General features: G+C 66.1%; 1 protein-coding gene across 1 annotated transcript; it reads right to left on the bottom strand.

Moving 5' to 3' along the window:
* Nucleotides 1-1,590: 1,590 nt before the first annotated feature.
* On the bottom strand, nt 1,591-12,660 carry MEF2B (myocyte enhancer factor 2B). Its single transcript, XM_074808804.1, has 9 exons — nt 12,538-12,660; nt 5,575-5,654; nt 5,166-5,369; nt 4,963-5,091; nt 4,719-4,881; nt 3,238-3,383; nt 2,560-2,671; nt 2,374-2,467; nt 1,591-1,900 (listed from the first exon to the last, which is right to left on the bottom strand). Exons 2-9 carry the CDS (start codon nt 5,626-5,628, stop codon nt 1,591-1,593), a joined length of 1,212 nt encoding a protein of 403 aa, XP_074664905.1. The 5' UTR covers nt 5,629-5,654; nt 12,538-12,660.
* Nucleotides 12,661-13,969: the final 1,309 nt, after the last annotated feature.

The following is a 13,969-nucleotide window of genomic DNA, read 5'->3' as shown; positions in this document are numbered from 1 at the left end:
TCATTGCTATTCAATCAGTGTCTCTTACCCCAGCCCCCACACTTTCACCGGGGGTCTCGCCTCCGCTTTCCACGCAGAAGCCCCTTCCCAGACCCAAGGGTGGCCCGGGGGGGGCCCTGCCAGCCGGGGGGGGGCAGACCTGGGCCAAGGCCAGATCCAGCCCTGGGCTGCCGGGGCTCCGTCCAGCCCCTAATCCCGGCCGGTATTTGTGTCGCTCGCCGGGCTCTGTTAAACAGGGTAAACTCTTCCCAGGATTAATCTCCCGCCCATGTTTTAATCTCGGGGCTCGGCCACCAGTAACCCCACCACCACCGGGAGGGGTCAAGTTCAGCGCTGGTGAGCAGCTGGTGCAGAGGGACCCCCCCCTCCCCACCCAATCCCAACCTGTGGGTGTCCAGGCAGTGGTGGGGACCCCCCCGCAAACCAGAGGTGTCCCCCCCATCCTCGCTCACCTCCCGGCAGCATGGCTGTGGCCATGGCCAGCACACCACAGGCCCCAGGGGATGCTCCCCCACCCCAAGGAGCAGCAAAAACCCCCAGTCCCAGCCCAGCCCAGTGCTAGAATAGATGCAGCTCAGCTGGGCCGGACCCACCCCCCCACTTAACCCCCCGCTTGCCCCCACCGATGCCGGTCTCAAGGGCACAGAGGGGGTTTTTCCTCCTCCCACCCGCTCCCAGCACCAGGCTGTGGCACTGAGACCCTACGGGCAGGTTTTTTGGGGTGTCCCAGGGAGCCGAGGGGTGGGAGCAGCACGGCTGGGCCCCAGGGACCTGGTCAGGGCTGGGGGTGACCCAGCTGTCACCCACCTTGCGGGTCGGTGACCCTGGAGGATGGGGGGGCACAGGGGACAGCAACGCAGAGCCAAAAGGGGTCAGGGCATGGGCCGCTTCTCCCCCTTGGGGACATTAATGACGTGCCACTCGTTAGCACCCCCGAGTCACGTTGCTTGACCCCAAGAAGCTCACGCCAGACACCCCAACACCCCCAGCTCTTTATTGATGAGACGATAATAAATAGAAAAGAGCCCTTGGGCCGGGGGAGCAGCACCCACCCACCCCACCCCTCCCCTGGTGCCTCCCTCCCTCCCTCTCGCCTGGCTGCGGGACACCAGCAACCCCCCCCCCACCACGCCCGGGTCAGGTGCAGGATTGGGCCGGGGGGGTGCAGGGTTGGACCCGCTGCTGGTGCTCTCAGTCCTGCTGCCACCCCGTGGCACTTCTCCGGCATTCCCGCTCGCTGGGGACACGCAGGGACAGACGGACGGACAGACGGACATGTACAGTGTCCTCGCCCCTGGGGGGTCCTGGACTCGCAGAGGGCTGGGGGGGGGCGGGCAGAGCTGTAGGGAGTGGGGGGCCGGCGGTGTGTGTGGGGGGCACCAGGGTGGGGAGGGGGTTTGCCAGGAGCTGCAGCCCCAGGGTGGGGGTCCAGGACCCCATGGGAAGCCCTGCGGCACCACCGACCCCCCCAGCAGCGTTGCAAAGGGCACGGGGGGGGGGGATTTCGTGGGGGTCCGAGGATGGGGGTGAAGCGGGGGGGGGAGCTCTCCCTCCAGGCTCGGCCCCCACCCCTGCACCCCGTCAGCCTCGCTATCTCTGCCAAGCGTCCATGGCCTGCGCCCGCCGCGTGGGGATGGGGGCCCGCTGCTCCTCCGCCAGCCGGGGGGGCCCCAGAGCGTAGGGGTACCCCTTGGCATAGTCATCCCGCGGCTGGAGGTCTCCGGGGCCTCGGGAGGCTTCGCTCAGGGAGGCCAGGCTGGCCAGGGGCGGTTGGGGGGTACCCGAGGGGCAGCCCAACCCTGGGGAGACCCGCTCCGACTTGATGCTGATGGTTGGGTGCTGCGGGGAGGCACCAGGGGCTGGGGGTGGCTCTTCAGTGGCGACGATCCGGCTGCTGACCCTGGGGTAAGAGGGGGGGAGGTGTGAGGCTGGGTCTCCCCGCATCCCCTGCCGAGGCATGCGGGGTGGGGAGAGGCCGAGATCCACCCTCCCTCCTCCCTAGAGGGGCTGAGACCCCCCAAACTCATCTCACATACTAGCTCTGACCCAGCCGAGCACTGGGGCTGCCTGCCTGGTGTGTGACCAGGGGGAAAGGGGGGGGGGACACGGGGACCAGGTCCCCTGGGGAAATACAGTCGGAAATAGGCTTTGCCAACAGCGGCGGGTGGGGAGGTTACCGGAGTGACCCCGTGTGCCCCAGTTTTGGGGTGAAGCTGGACAGACCCCAGCACAGCAGGTGGGGGGGGCTGCACCTTGGGTGTTGGCAGCACCCATGGCTGGGAGGTGGCACCCATGGGTGCAGCAGCTCCCCACCCACAGGCTCATCCCCAAGCCACTCTACCCCCCCCCCCCCGCCCCAGCCTCCATCCTTACCCCAGCGCTGCCATGTCCCGCGGGTGCTGCCACGCCGGGGGGCCGGGCTGCAGGAAGCCGGGGGGTGGCGGGGCCTCACCAGCCCCAAATTCTGCTGAGCAGGAGGCCAAGAGTGAGCAGGAGCCGGGAGGTGGGGGGGTGTCCAAAGCCGGGGGGGGGTGGAGGGTCTGTGGGGCCAGGACTTACCCGCTTGGGCCGGGGTGAGGAAGGGGAAGCCGGTGAGGCCGTGGCTCGGGACGCCAGAGCTGCCCGGGGTGAGCACGGGGCTCAGGGTCTGCAGAGCGGGGTACAGCGGCCGCTGCAGGAAAGGGGGGTGTCCCCCATCAGGCTGTGTGGTGCCAACCCTCTGGGGGACCCCTGATGCAGTGTCATCCCTCCCCTCCAGCCCCTCCCCATGCCCCCCAGCAAAGCCCTGGTGAGGAAGAGGAGGTGGGAGCGCATCGGAGGGGCTCCTTGCTGAATTTGGGGAGGGGACGTCCGCGTGGCCCCGGAGACACCGGGCACTGCAGCGAGCTGGAGGTGTGGGGGGGGCATCACCATCTGTCCTGCTGCCCCCTCCAGTGGTGTCACTGGTGGGGAGGGTGTCCCCAAGGCACTGACCCCCAGGGGGACCCCATGGCCGGGGGGGTCCCAATCCTCTGCCCAGGCACCAGGGGCATCCCAGGGACTCAGAACCAGCCCAACCTGGGGGGCTACAGATTGAGGGGGGGGGGGGGGGGGCTTTGTCTCATATGCAGGGACCATTCCCAGTGATGGGACCACGCTGGGGCTGGGCCCCTGCGCTCTGGGAGAGCTGTCCCCACACGCCAGCCCAGACAGCAGGTAGGGCAGAGCCAGTGTCCCCCCACTCCCCACGGCACTCACCACCGCGCTGCCACCGCTCCGGCTGCTCCCCAAATTGCCGTGGGCTTCGCCGCGCCGGCCCTCCCCCCCCAGGTACAGTGGCGGGGGGGTCTTGGTGGCCAGGGCTCGGTTCAGGCCACTGGCAGGGAAGAGGGGGTAGCCGATACCTGGACAGACAGAGGGACAGGAGGATGCACGGGGTGGCCCTGAGGGACGCGGGGTCCCAGGGGCTGCGGTGCTTTTGGGGATCCTCGTGGCTGCGGCCGGTGGCCCCGGTGCCCTCGTCGCCGCGGGCAGCTGTGCATGCCGACACGGTGCCGCGCTCCGGCAAAGCCACTTCCTGCGCGAGGCCATCGGCGCATCTGGGCTGTGGCGGCCACCCCCGGCCCGCAGCGGCCGCGTGCTGCGAGCGGAAACACTGCACGAAGCCCTTGGGCCAGCAGGCTGCAAATTTCCCCCCCCACCCCACGGCCAGACCCTGCCATGGGGTGCACCCTCACCCCAGCCCCTCACAGAGTGGCTCTGACCTCCTGTGGGGGTGTCCAGCGTGTCCTGGGGCCACCACATTGTCCCCATCCAGGGAGATGGGGATGCTGCACACTGTATCCTGCACCGGGAATATCGCCCGGACACCTCCCCCCCACCCCGTGTCACCTCCCACCCACCCGGGGGGTTTCCACTGGTCAAGCCAGAGCATCATTTTTTCCAGGTGCTTTTCAGCTGCGTGGCCCTGGGGGCACCCGTGTCCCCATCACCACCCCCCTGGGCAGGATGAGCCCCTCATGCCCAGCTCCGAGCTGTGGGCGCAGGGTGCCCAGGGTGCTGGGGCTGGCCGGGTGCTGGGTGGTGGCAGGGTGCAGGAAGCAGCTGGATGGAGGCAGAGGACGGTGTTTCCACAGCTGCAGCGGCGCTACCTGCCCACGCACCCGCCCCGGCCCCGCTCCCGGTAAGTCCCCGGGAGATGCTGTGAGAGGAGCTTTGCATGCGGTGCCTGGCTGGGAAAATCCCTGTGGGGCTGGTGAGGATGGGGTGCCCATGGCGGGGATGGGGTGCCCACAGCAGGGATGAGGTGCCCACGGTGGGAACAGGGTGCCCATGGCAGGGATGGGGTGCCCATGGTGGGCACTAGGTGCCTGTAGCAAGGATGAGGTATCCATGGTGGGGACTGGGTGCCTGTGGCAGGGATGGGGTGTCCACAGCAGGGACGGGGTGCCCACAGTGGGGATGGGGTGCACATGGCAGAGATGAGGTGCCCACGGTGGGGACGGGGTGCACATGGCAGGGACGAGGTGCCCACAGTGGGGATGGGGTGCCCACGGCAGGGATGGGGTACCCACAGCAGGGATAGGGTGCCCACGATGGGGATGAGGTGCCCATGGCAGGGACGAGGTGCCCACAGAAGGGACAGGGTGCCCACAGCAGGGCCGGGGTGCCCACGGCAGGGACCTCCTCCCCCGCAGCCGGCTCCCTGCAGCACCTCTGGGCGACGGGTCTGAGCCTACCTGGGGGCAGCGGTCCTGGCGAGCGTCCCGGTGGCTTCGGTGCCGCCGGCTTGAAGGCGGGCGAGCGGCCCTGGCCCTGCGGGGAGCCGCTGGCACTGCCCAGGGATGTGTCGGTGGCCGGCGGGGAGCTGCCGTAGGCTGCCTCGGGCAGCGGTGCCGGGCTCTGCGGGGCGAAGCGGCGGTGAGGGACAAGGGAGGGGACGGGGACCCTCATCCCCAGCGCCGCGGGACGGCAGCAACTCACATAAAACCTGGGCCGTGCCACCGACAGGTCCACGCCCTCGCTCAGCCTTCGCGCCTTCTCCCCGGGATCCGGCCCCTCGTCCAGCTCCAGCTCGTGGCTCTCCAGCCCCAGCCCCTTGCGCTTCAGCGTCTGTGGGGAGCGGGGCGGTGAGTGGGGCCCCCCGCCCGGCCCGGCCCCCGGCCCCAGCTGCCCCCAGCCGTTACCTCGAGGATGTCGGAGTTGGTGCGGCTCTCGTGGGGTTCGCTGTACTCCGTGTACTTGAGCAGCACCTTGTCCATGTCGGTGCTGGCGTACTGGAAGAGGCGGTTGGTGCTGTTGAAGATGATGAGGGCGATCTCGCAGTCGCACAGGACGCTCAGCTCGTACGCCTTCTTCATCAGCCCGAACTTCCGCTTGGTGAAAGTCACCTGCAGAGCAGGGAAGGGGACGGGATGCTGTACCCAGGACCCCTGGATACGGCCCCAAACCCTCCTCCTGGCTCCCTAAACCCCCTCCAGCTCCGGAGGATCCGGCATTCCTGGGGAAGGTTGGAGCAGCGTGACTTTGCCTCCCTGCGTGGCCTCGTGGCTCCCCGTCCCCCTCGTCCCCATCTCGTCCCTGAGCGGCTCCTACCTGTCGGTTCCGCTGATCCAATATTCGGCTGATCTGTATTTTTTTCCGGCCCATTTTTGCTTCCTACACTCGAGGCGGGGCTGGAAGAGAGCAAGAAGCCCCTGAGCCCCGGCAGCCTGAGTGAGCATCCGCCCCAGCACCGCATGCGCCTCCTCACCCCTCCGGCCGCCCAAAAATAAGTTTTGCTGAAAAAAAACAAATTTTCAGAGGAAGTTTCAGCATTTTTTTTTTTTTTTCAGCAAAGACAGTGGCAAAGTGAAAAATGAAAAATAAAATCGGCAAATTCTGCTGGGGTAGGGAGGGGCAAAATCCCCTTAACTCTGCCCAGCCGGTTCCACCACCCCGGCTCTGTCACCCCCACCCCACCCTGGCTCTGGGGACCCGAGCACCTGCGTGTGCCGGCCGGAAAGCCGCCGCGCCGCGCTGCCGGGGCCCTCGCCGGGAGCACGGGATCAGCCTTTGCATCCCCGAGCGCCTGCCCCAAGCCGTGGGGGCTGCTCCCACCCTGCCCCTCGCACTGATGCTCTTCACCAGCGGGTCCGTCGGATGGGGAGGGCAGTTATAAAGGAGGCCGGGCTGGCTGCGGGGAGGGTCCGTAAAACAAAAGGGCTGTTTTTAGGTTCAAGGTTGTTTTTTTTTTTTAAGTTTTTAAATTTTTTTTTTCTAAGCGAACAGACTAAATTTGACCTCCGCCATTCGCAGGTCAGGAAGTGGCTGTATGAGGAGACAGCAAAGCGAAACCACCCACCTCTTCAGGCCACGTGAGTCCGTGGTGGGAAGGGCGAGGGCTTGGGGGACTCTGCATCCCACCCCGGGTGCAGAGTGCCAGCACCCACCGCAGCCTGGCACTGGGCTGTGACACCCCCCCCGTGACATCCCCCTGCTGCCGCAGGGACCAAATTCTTGCTCCTCTTGCCGTCCCCCAGCACCAGTCACCCCAAAACCCCTCTGGGATGCCCTGCTGCCACCGCAGCCTGGTGCAGAGCCATGGGTGGCATCGAGGCGCTCCCAATGGGACCCCGCACCCAGCTTCTCCCCCCACCCAGTTCAGGTGCAGACCTGGCCCAGATGGGTCCCCCACCGTCCCCAAGCCATGGCCACAGGGCAAGAGCCGAGCTGGGAAGCTGGCAGGGCCGGGAGCTTGGTGCTGTGTCTCCTCAGGGACGCCAGCACCCCAGGAGCCCCCCAAATCCAGCCAGCAGCCCCCCCGCATCACAGGGATGCACCCCAGGGATGCGGGTTGGGGACCCGCCAGCCCTTTGCCCCCCCAATGCCCCAGCTTGTCCCGCTTCCCCCTCTCAAGCACGTTGCCATTTACCATCTTGCTCAGCTGCTATATTTAGCTGATCAAAACTAATTTTAATTTATGGAAGGAAATTGCGCTGCCGTTCCCACGGCCCCGCTGCCACCCTGTGTCCCGGGGCCCACGCACGACACGAAGGTACGAGGGGTGCCAAGACCACCCCAGCCCCCCCCCGGAAAAAGCCAACAATTCCCTGGTGAAAAGGCAAAGGTTTTCCCAACGATTCCTGCTGCCCACGCGGGGCCAGGACCGCTCCTGCCCTCCCAGCACTGACACCTGCGGCACGGCATCGGGCCAGGGCGCTCCCAGGGCGCTCTCGCCTGGCCACCCCCATCCCCACAATCTTTAATTTGGGGTGCAGAAACAGGGGCTGTTCCCCAGGGGGGCTTCTGGCTTGCAGCTGGGTTTGGCCCGTTTGGGTCAGGGGATGCTCATCCGGCCGCGAGCTCCCGCAATTGTTAAAGGCTCCAGGGTGCTGGGGACAGAAGGATGTGTACCCCCATCTGTAGTGGGGACACGAAACGCTGCCAAGGGCCCCCTTGGCTGGGGCCACCCCCTCCCAGCTCCTCAGCTGCCACAACACCCCGATGCCCTCCTCCAGCACCCCAGTTTCTAGCTGCGTGGGGAGCACAGAGGGAGATGGTCCCTACACTGGGTCTGGTCCTGCAAGTCCCCACCTGGCCCTGGCTGTGTTCCCGGCTCAGGGGACAGCGGCCACCCCCAGGGTGCCAGCACAGCTCTGAGCCTCGGGGGAGCCACATCTGTCCGTCTGTCCAGGCGGGGTGCTCCAGGAGCAGGGCCTGGAGGTACCAGCACCCACAGGATGATGCTGTGGGGGTCCTGAAGGGGTACTGGCACCCATAGGATGATGCTGCGGGGGTCCCAGTGGGGTACTGATACCCACAGGGAGATGCTGCAGTGGTCCTGGGGGGTACTGGTACCCATGGGGTAATGCTCTGGGGGTCCTGGAGGGTACCAGCACCCATGGGACAATGCTGCAGGGGTCCCAGGGGGGTACCAGCACCCATGGAGCGACACTGTGGGGGTCCTGGAGGGGTACTGGCACCCATGGGATGATGCTGTGGGGGTGCTGGGGGGTATTGGCACCCATGGGACAATGCTGCGGGGGTCCCAGGGGGTTACCAGCACCCACAGGGCGTTGCTACAGGGGCCCCAGCCCAGAATAGCAGGCGGGGGTGGGAGGCAAGAGGAAGCAGCAGCCACAGCGCCGTCAGGCCGGGGGAGCTGGGGACCCACCGCAGCCGGACTCCCGGCACGCTCACCGCCGGCCGGGCGCAGGGCGGCTCGTCCCCCCACCGGGGAAACCGTCAGAGGCCTCGTGCAACACACGGGGTGGTTTCATCAGCTGCCTCCCCACGCAGCTCGTTACAGCTCCGCTCCTCCCGGGGCTTCGCCTCGACCGCTCGGCCACCACGGGGGACACGCGGGGGGATACACACGCGTGGCCCCGGCCAGGCCACCAGCACCGCGTCACGTGCCAGGGTCTTGCAGGGTGGGCGCAGGGTTCGGTCGGGGTGTGGGACAGAGGGGGGGATGCTCTCCAGAAGCGGGGTACAAGGTGTTACAGCCTCCAGACCGGAGGCCTCGGACACCGCAGTGTGGCGGGACACCGGCGCTTGGTTCCCCCCCCCGGACGGGTGTTAAGGGCTGGGAGGGGAGGAGGGACTTTCACTCTGGATTTTAATTGCTGCGCTGGGCGATCAGGCAATCAGCAGCGTTACGGCTGCAGGTGATTATCACAGTCGGGGGTGACGGGCACAATGGGACGGCTCTGCCCGGCATTGCCACCTCCGTCCCGCTGTCCTGCAAGGTGGCATCGTCCAGCCTTGTCCCCGTGGCCGGGGATGGCATTGCGGGAGCAGCCTGGGAGCTGGTGTCCAGCGAGGGCTCGTGGCTGGGGACCCCTGAGCAGGAGGGAGCGGGGTTGGGGTGTCAGCCCTGGAGAAACCAGGTCCCACCTCGCACGAACGGCTCCTCGTTAGCGTTGTCGTGGTGGGGACTCACGACGGGGCCTGGCTGCAGGGATGACGCACCCTTCAGTGTCGTCATTACGAAGGCAGCCAACAAAACCCAGCACAAGCAAAGCTCTCGAGCCTTCAAAACCTTTTCAGAGAGGAGACGCTTTCCCCTGCCCGCGCCGGGCAGAGGCTCCCGTGCTGCCTGGCATCCCGCCGGCCTCCGCTCCCTCCCACGCGCGCTTATCTTTAGCCCGGGCTCTCTGCTCGCTCGCACGCACCGGGCTCGCTTCCACGCCCAGGCACAGCCCCTCGTCCCGCCATCCCTTTGCCAGCACCTTCAGCGAGGTGTCACCCCGACCCCTGAGCTGGAATGAGGTTTATAATTAACTCCCCGGATCCTGTACATCTTTAGGGGTCATTTGCATCACGCCAGAGCGTGTAAACTCCCCATCCCAGCTCCTAATTAGCGCGCTGAGACAAAGCGAACCCCTTGAGAGCGACGTGTTTTTCCGTGTGCCGCAGCCCCAGGATGCTCAGTGCGGTACTGGGGCGGTCCCGGTGCTGCTTTTGACACCTTTACACCCTTCTCCATCCCTGAATGATCCCAGAAATGTTAAATCCACCAAGTTTATCCTCAAGTCAAAGTGGGTGGGGGGGGGGGTTTAGGGGAGCACCCGGACCCTGCAGCAGCTTCTGTCCGAGCGCTCCCCTAATACTTCCAGGTCAGGGTCTCTGAGCTCCCCAGCGATTCATCCTCCCAGCTCTCCCATCCCCATGGGACAAAGCAGCATCGACATAGAAACAGGGGATAAAGCCCTTTTCACCAAATTACGGGGATTTTGTTGCAAATCTGAAAGCTGGGAGTGGCTGGGTAGAAATGGAGTGTGAAGAGGGTGGCCAGTAAGTCCCTGCTGTCGGTGTTCGGCAGCTTCCAAAAAGTGTTTAGTTGGAGAAAAACAATGATTAAAGTGGGAGAAAGAGTTTCCATCCCCTTTTTTACAGGGAGAAGCAGCAAGCTTGGCCGGGAGGGGAAAATCTGAGCCAGGAGCAGCGAAATCCCAGGAGAGGGCAGCCCAGATGCTGCATCGCAGGGACCGGGAGGGCAACGGGGCTTGAAACGGGGCTTTATGGACCAGCCGTCTTGGAGGGATTCGTGGTGCTGGGACCACCGGGGGCCACATCCACCCCTGGCCGGTGCTGCCCTGCTCCCAGCTGGGGACAGGGCCCCAGCTCTCACCAGCCCCCAGGAACGGCAGCGCTGGGGCCTTGCAGAGCGAGCAGCATCCCGAGCCCGGCGCAGGGAAACGTCAAAGTTGAGCAGGGTTTCTGCGGGGGGTTGACAGGCCCTTCTGCTTTTTATAGGTTGTTTAAACAACTAACCAGTAGAAACCAGAGCGGGGCTGGCGGCGCAGGAAGGCAGGAAGGGGAGCAGGGAGGGCAGGAGGAGCCTGCTGGGAAGCAGGGGAAAGGAGAGCCTGGTGGGGACAAGGTGCCATGGGGACACCGAGGGCACGTTAGGAGACAAGGGGGTTGCCTCCGCTAACAGCCTTCCCCCATTTCATAAGCAGCACCCCAACACCCAGCAAGATCCCTGGGGGCAATTATAATTAATTATAATTCAACTATCTACCCCCATCGCAGCACGGGGCCTGGCCGTGGCACATCCCTGTGCCCCTCCAGAGCCAAATCCAAGCTTGGGCTGGGCTCGGGGGGGATGCAGCCACCATCCAGCCCCGGCTCCAGGCCCCTCGGGGTGACACAGACCGAAAGTCCCACCAGCACCCAGCACTGGCGCGGGCTGGTGCCGTGGGGCGAAGCGTGGCGATGGGCGGAGGCTTTTCGGTTCCAGAATGACTGTGTGAAAGGAGGAAGGATTGAAATGTCCCTGAAAAATGAGGCAGCTCTCGCCCTTGGGAAGAGGGACGGACACACGGACCCCCTCCAGCACCCAGACCACCTTTTTTGCTCCGTGTCGCCAACGCTGCTGGAAGCAGCTAAGGGAAGAAACACGCTGTTCCCACGGGGCTGGGCCACCCCACGCTGCAGCTGGGCATTAATAGGGGAAATGATGCTCATTTGCTGCTGGAGGGTTCGCTGGGGGCAGCCAGAAGTTGCTGACAGCTGGCCTGAGCCCATCCCCGGGGCGTTAGGGCTGCATGGCTCACAAACCTGGCCTGTTCCTGCCAATCCTGCTGTAATTCTTGGGAAGAGGAGGGAAATCCAAAGGTCTTAAATACACAAATTCCCCTCCCGATCCTTCTGGGCAGCCCCATGGCAGCGCAGCCTGTCGGATCCTCAGCCCCCTCACTGCCAGGACGCTTCTCCCGGGTGTCAGCAGGAACCCCCGTCCCCCTGCACCACCTAAAGTTTCCCAAACCCATTTTCCTTTCCCGCTGCTGCGCCGGCCGGCCCTCAGCACCAGCGTATCATCAACGCCCTAGGCTCGGAGGGGAGTGGGAACATTTGACATCCTAAACCAAACCCGCGGCCTCCATCTACATCCCAAATCCCCCTCCCCGAGCTGCACAGGTCTCCCCCCCAATGTCACCCACGTGTGACGTGTCCCGCTGGCAGCCAGCGACGTGGAAAAGCGCCAGGATCCGGCTCCCCAGCCGCGTTGCCCACGCTCCCTTCCCAACCGGTACCCGATGCCCCAAGGGACGTGTGTGGAGCGAGGGGGCACGGCCAGTCACCTCCCCGGCGCAGTTCCCTGCTTTCCAGCTCTCCCACTGTTAATTCATCCCCAGCGAAACCCCAGAGCCAGCAGCTCCGGGAAACTTTTTCTCATTAAAAGAGTAAAACCCCAGGGACGGGGACTTGCTGGCGATCGGCTGCAGCAGGCAGGAGGATCCGGCAGAGGATCCACCTCGCTCTGCCTGCGGGGACAGGGGATGGAGGGAGACCCACGTGCACTGGGACACGCTGGAGATGCCACATGCTGGCCAGAGTCACGGCCGGGTCACGTCCCCACCCGGGAGCGGCAAGGAAGCGCCTGCTCCGAGCTGCCAGGCCACTGTGACACCTCAGCGAACCTTCAGTGGCATCAGGCCCTGGCCCTGCACCGGGTTGTCCCGGTGCTGCGTCACCAGAACCGTTACAACTTACTCCACGTCGAGCCAACAGCCCCGCCGTGCCGTGCCTCAGTTTCCCCTCCCCGCCGTGGGCTCAGTCCCAGCAGCCGAAGGCCTCGGCGGGCCCGGGGGTGGCGGGGAGGCGGCCGGCGGGGGCCGGGGCAGGGCGGCTGCCATCCAGGCTGCACTTTTGGGTTAAACCCGGGCGTTCCTCCCTGCACAGACACGAGTAAAAATAACCGCCCCGAGCGCGGCGCAAACCACAGGCTTTTTATAGCCCGCCATCCCTAGACGGCGGGGCGGGGGACGGGGCTCCGCCGTGCCCAGGGCAGCCCGCGGGGCGCCGGTCCCGCCGCACCGGCACCTCCCCGGCCCGGCACCGCTCCCCCAACCCGTGCGCCCCGACGGGGCGGCCGGTTGGATGCATGGGGCCGCCCGTCGCGGAGGGGAGCCTCGGGGAGAGGGGGAGAAGGGAGGGTGTGGGGGTGCGCAGCCGCCACTGCTTCCCCCCCCACCCCCCCATTCCGCCTCCTCACCTCCTCCCCGGTACCGGTGACACCGGAGCGTGGCCGCGGCCCGGGACCCCCGCGCCCACCCCCCGGACACACACCTGGACACCGGCTCTTCCTCCTCGGTAACTCCCCGCCGGCTCGGCCGCCGGTGCCCGGCGCTGCAGCGGAACCGGCCCGGCCCCGGTGCGGCCCCGCCGCCGTCCGGTCCCGGTCCCGGTGCCAGTCCGGTGCCGGTACGTGTCCCCGGAGCCGCGCGCTGCCCGCCGCCTGCCCGAGCCGCGCCGGCACCATTTGCATAGCCCCGCCCTCCCCGCCGAAAGATTTGCATCTCATTATCGGGCTCGCTCGCCATTGGCGGTCGCCGCAGGGCTGGTTTGCATAGCCCCGCCTCTCCCGGGAAGAGGGGCGGGGTGGAGGTGAAGGGCGGGGACAAGTGGGGAGATTGCGGGGCTGGGGGAGGAGGTTGGGGGGATTGGGGGGGGCTGGGGGGGCTGGAATAGGGGATCTGGCAGGGGAGGACGTGGGTGAGTTTGTGGGAATTTGGGGGGCTGGGATGGGGGCGAAGTTTGGGGGGTCCTAGGGGATGCGGTGCCCTCGCCGGGGGGCTCAGGCTCAGGCTGAAATGGGGGGGCCCTGGGCGCAGGTTTAGGGCCAGACTCTAGGTTTGGCCTTTGCCTTTGACCCCCTCAACCTGGTTTCAGGGGACCCCCCCCCCCCCCAGCACTGCTGATCCCCTCGGCCACAGGGCTGGGGGGTGCCGGTCCCCCGGTCCCCAGGGTCACCGAGGACGGCAAAAACCACAGCGAAAAAAACCCCTCATCAGCTCGAAACCCCGCCACTGCTTTGCAGCTCTGAAAGGAAACATCCAACACACTCCCTCTCGGTTTTATCTTTTAATTTTATCAATGAAGTGACCTGTCCTGGGGCGGGGGGGGGGAGCTGCTCCATCCTCCTGCCCCTGGCCTGTCCCCGTCCCCCCCACGCTGCAGCGAGGGGCCCTGGAGCCTTTCGCGGGGGCCGCTGAACCGCGGTGACATAACTCGAGGGAGGCTGCGAGGAAGCGCTGGGGACGCCGAGCGAAACCTCTGCAGGCAGCTCGTGTGCTGCCGGCAACCTGCTTCAGTAAAAGCAACCCCAACGCCCGCTCGCTGCAAACCCCAACGCCTCTGTGTCCCCCCACCCGGCACGGAGCGTGGGGACGGGCCTCGGTGACACCTGGGACAATCCAGCGCTGTGATTTCTTGGCACCGTCCCCACTCGCAGCTCGGGGAAGGTGGTGGAAACCTGCTCTGTGCCGGGGCGTCTCGAGTGGGGACCGGAGGACGTGGGTGGCTGTGGATCCTGGGATGATGAGCCCAGGGGGGAATTTGCAGAGCGAAGGGAGGCGAGCGCTGCTCCGTCACACGGTGACAGACCCACGGACGGCCGGGTCTGACGCCGGGGAATAGCTGCGTGTCAGCGTTTGGCTGGAGGGTGCAGAGCAGCCGCGCTGGGAAGGTGCTTTTCCCCCCCGGGGGGGAGCAGAACCCA

The sequence above is a fragment of the Strix aluco genome, chromosome 29 (assembly GCF_031877795.1).
Source record: "Strix aluco isolate bStrAlu1 chromosome 29, bStrAlu1.hap1, whole genome shotgun sequence".
NCBI lineage: Eukaryota > Metazoa > Chordata > Aves > Strigiformes > Strigidae > Strix > Strix aluco.
Note: the sequence above shows the minus strand (reverse complement) of the source record. Positions and strands in the feature narration are given on the sequence as shown.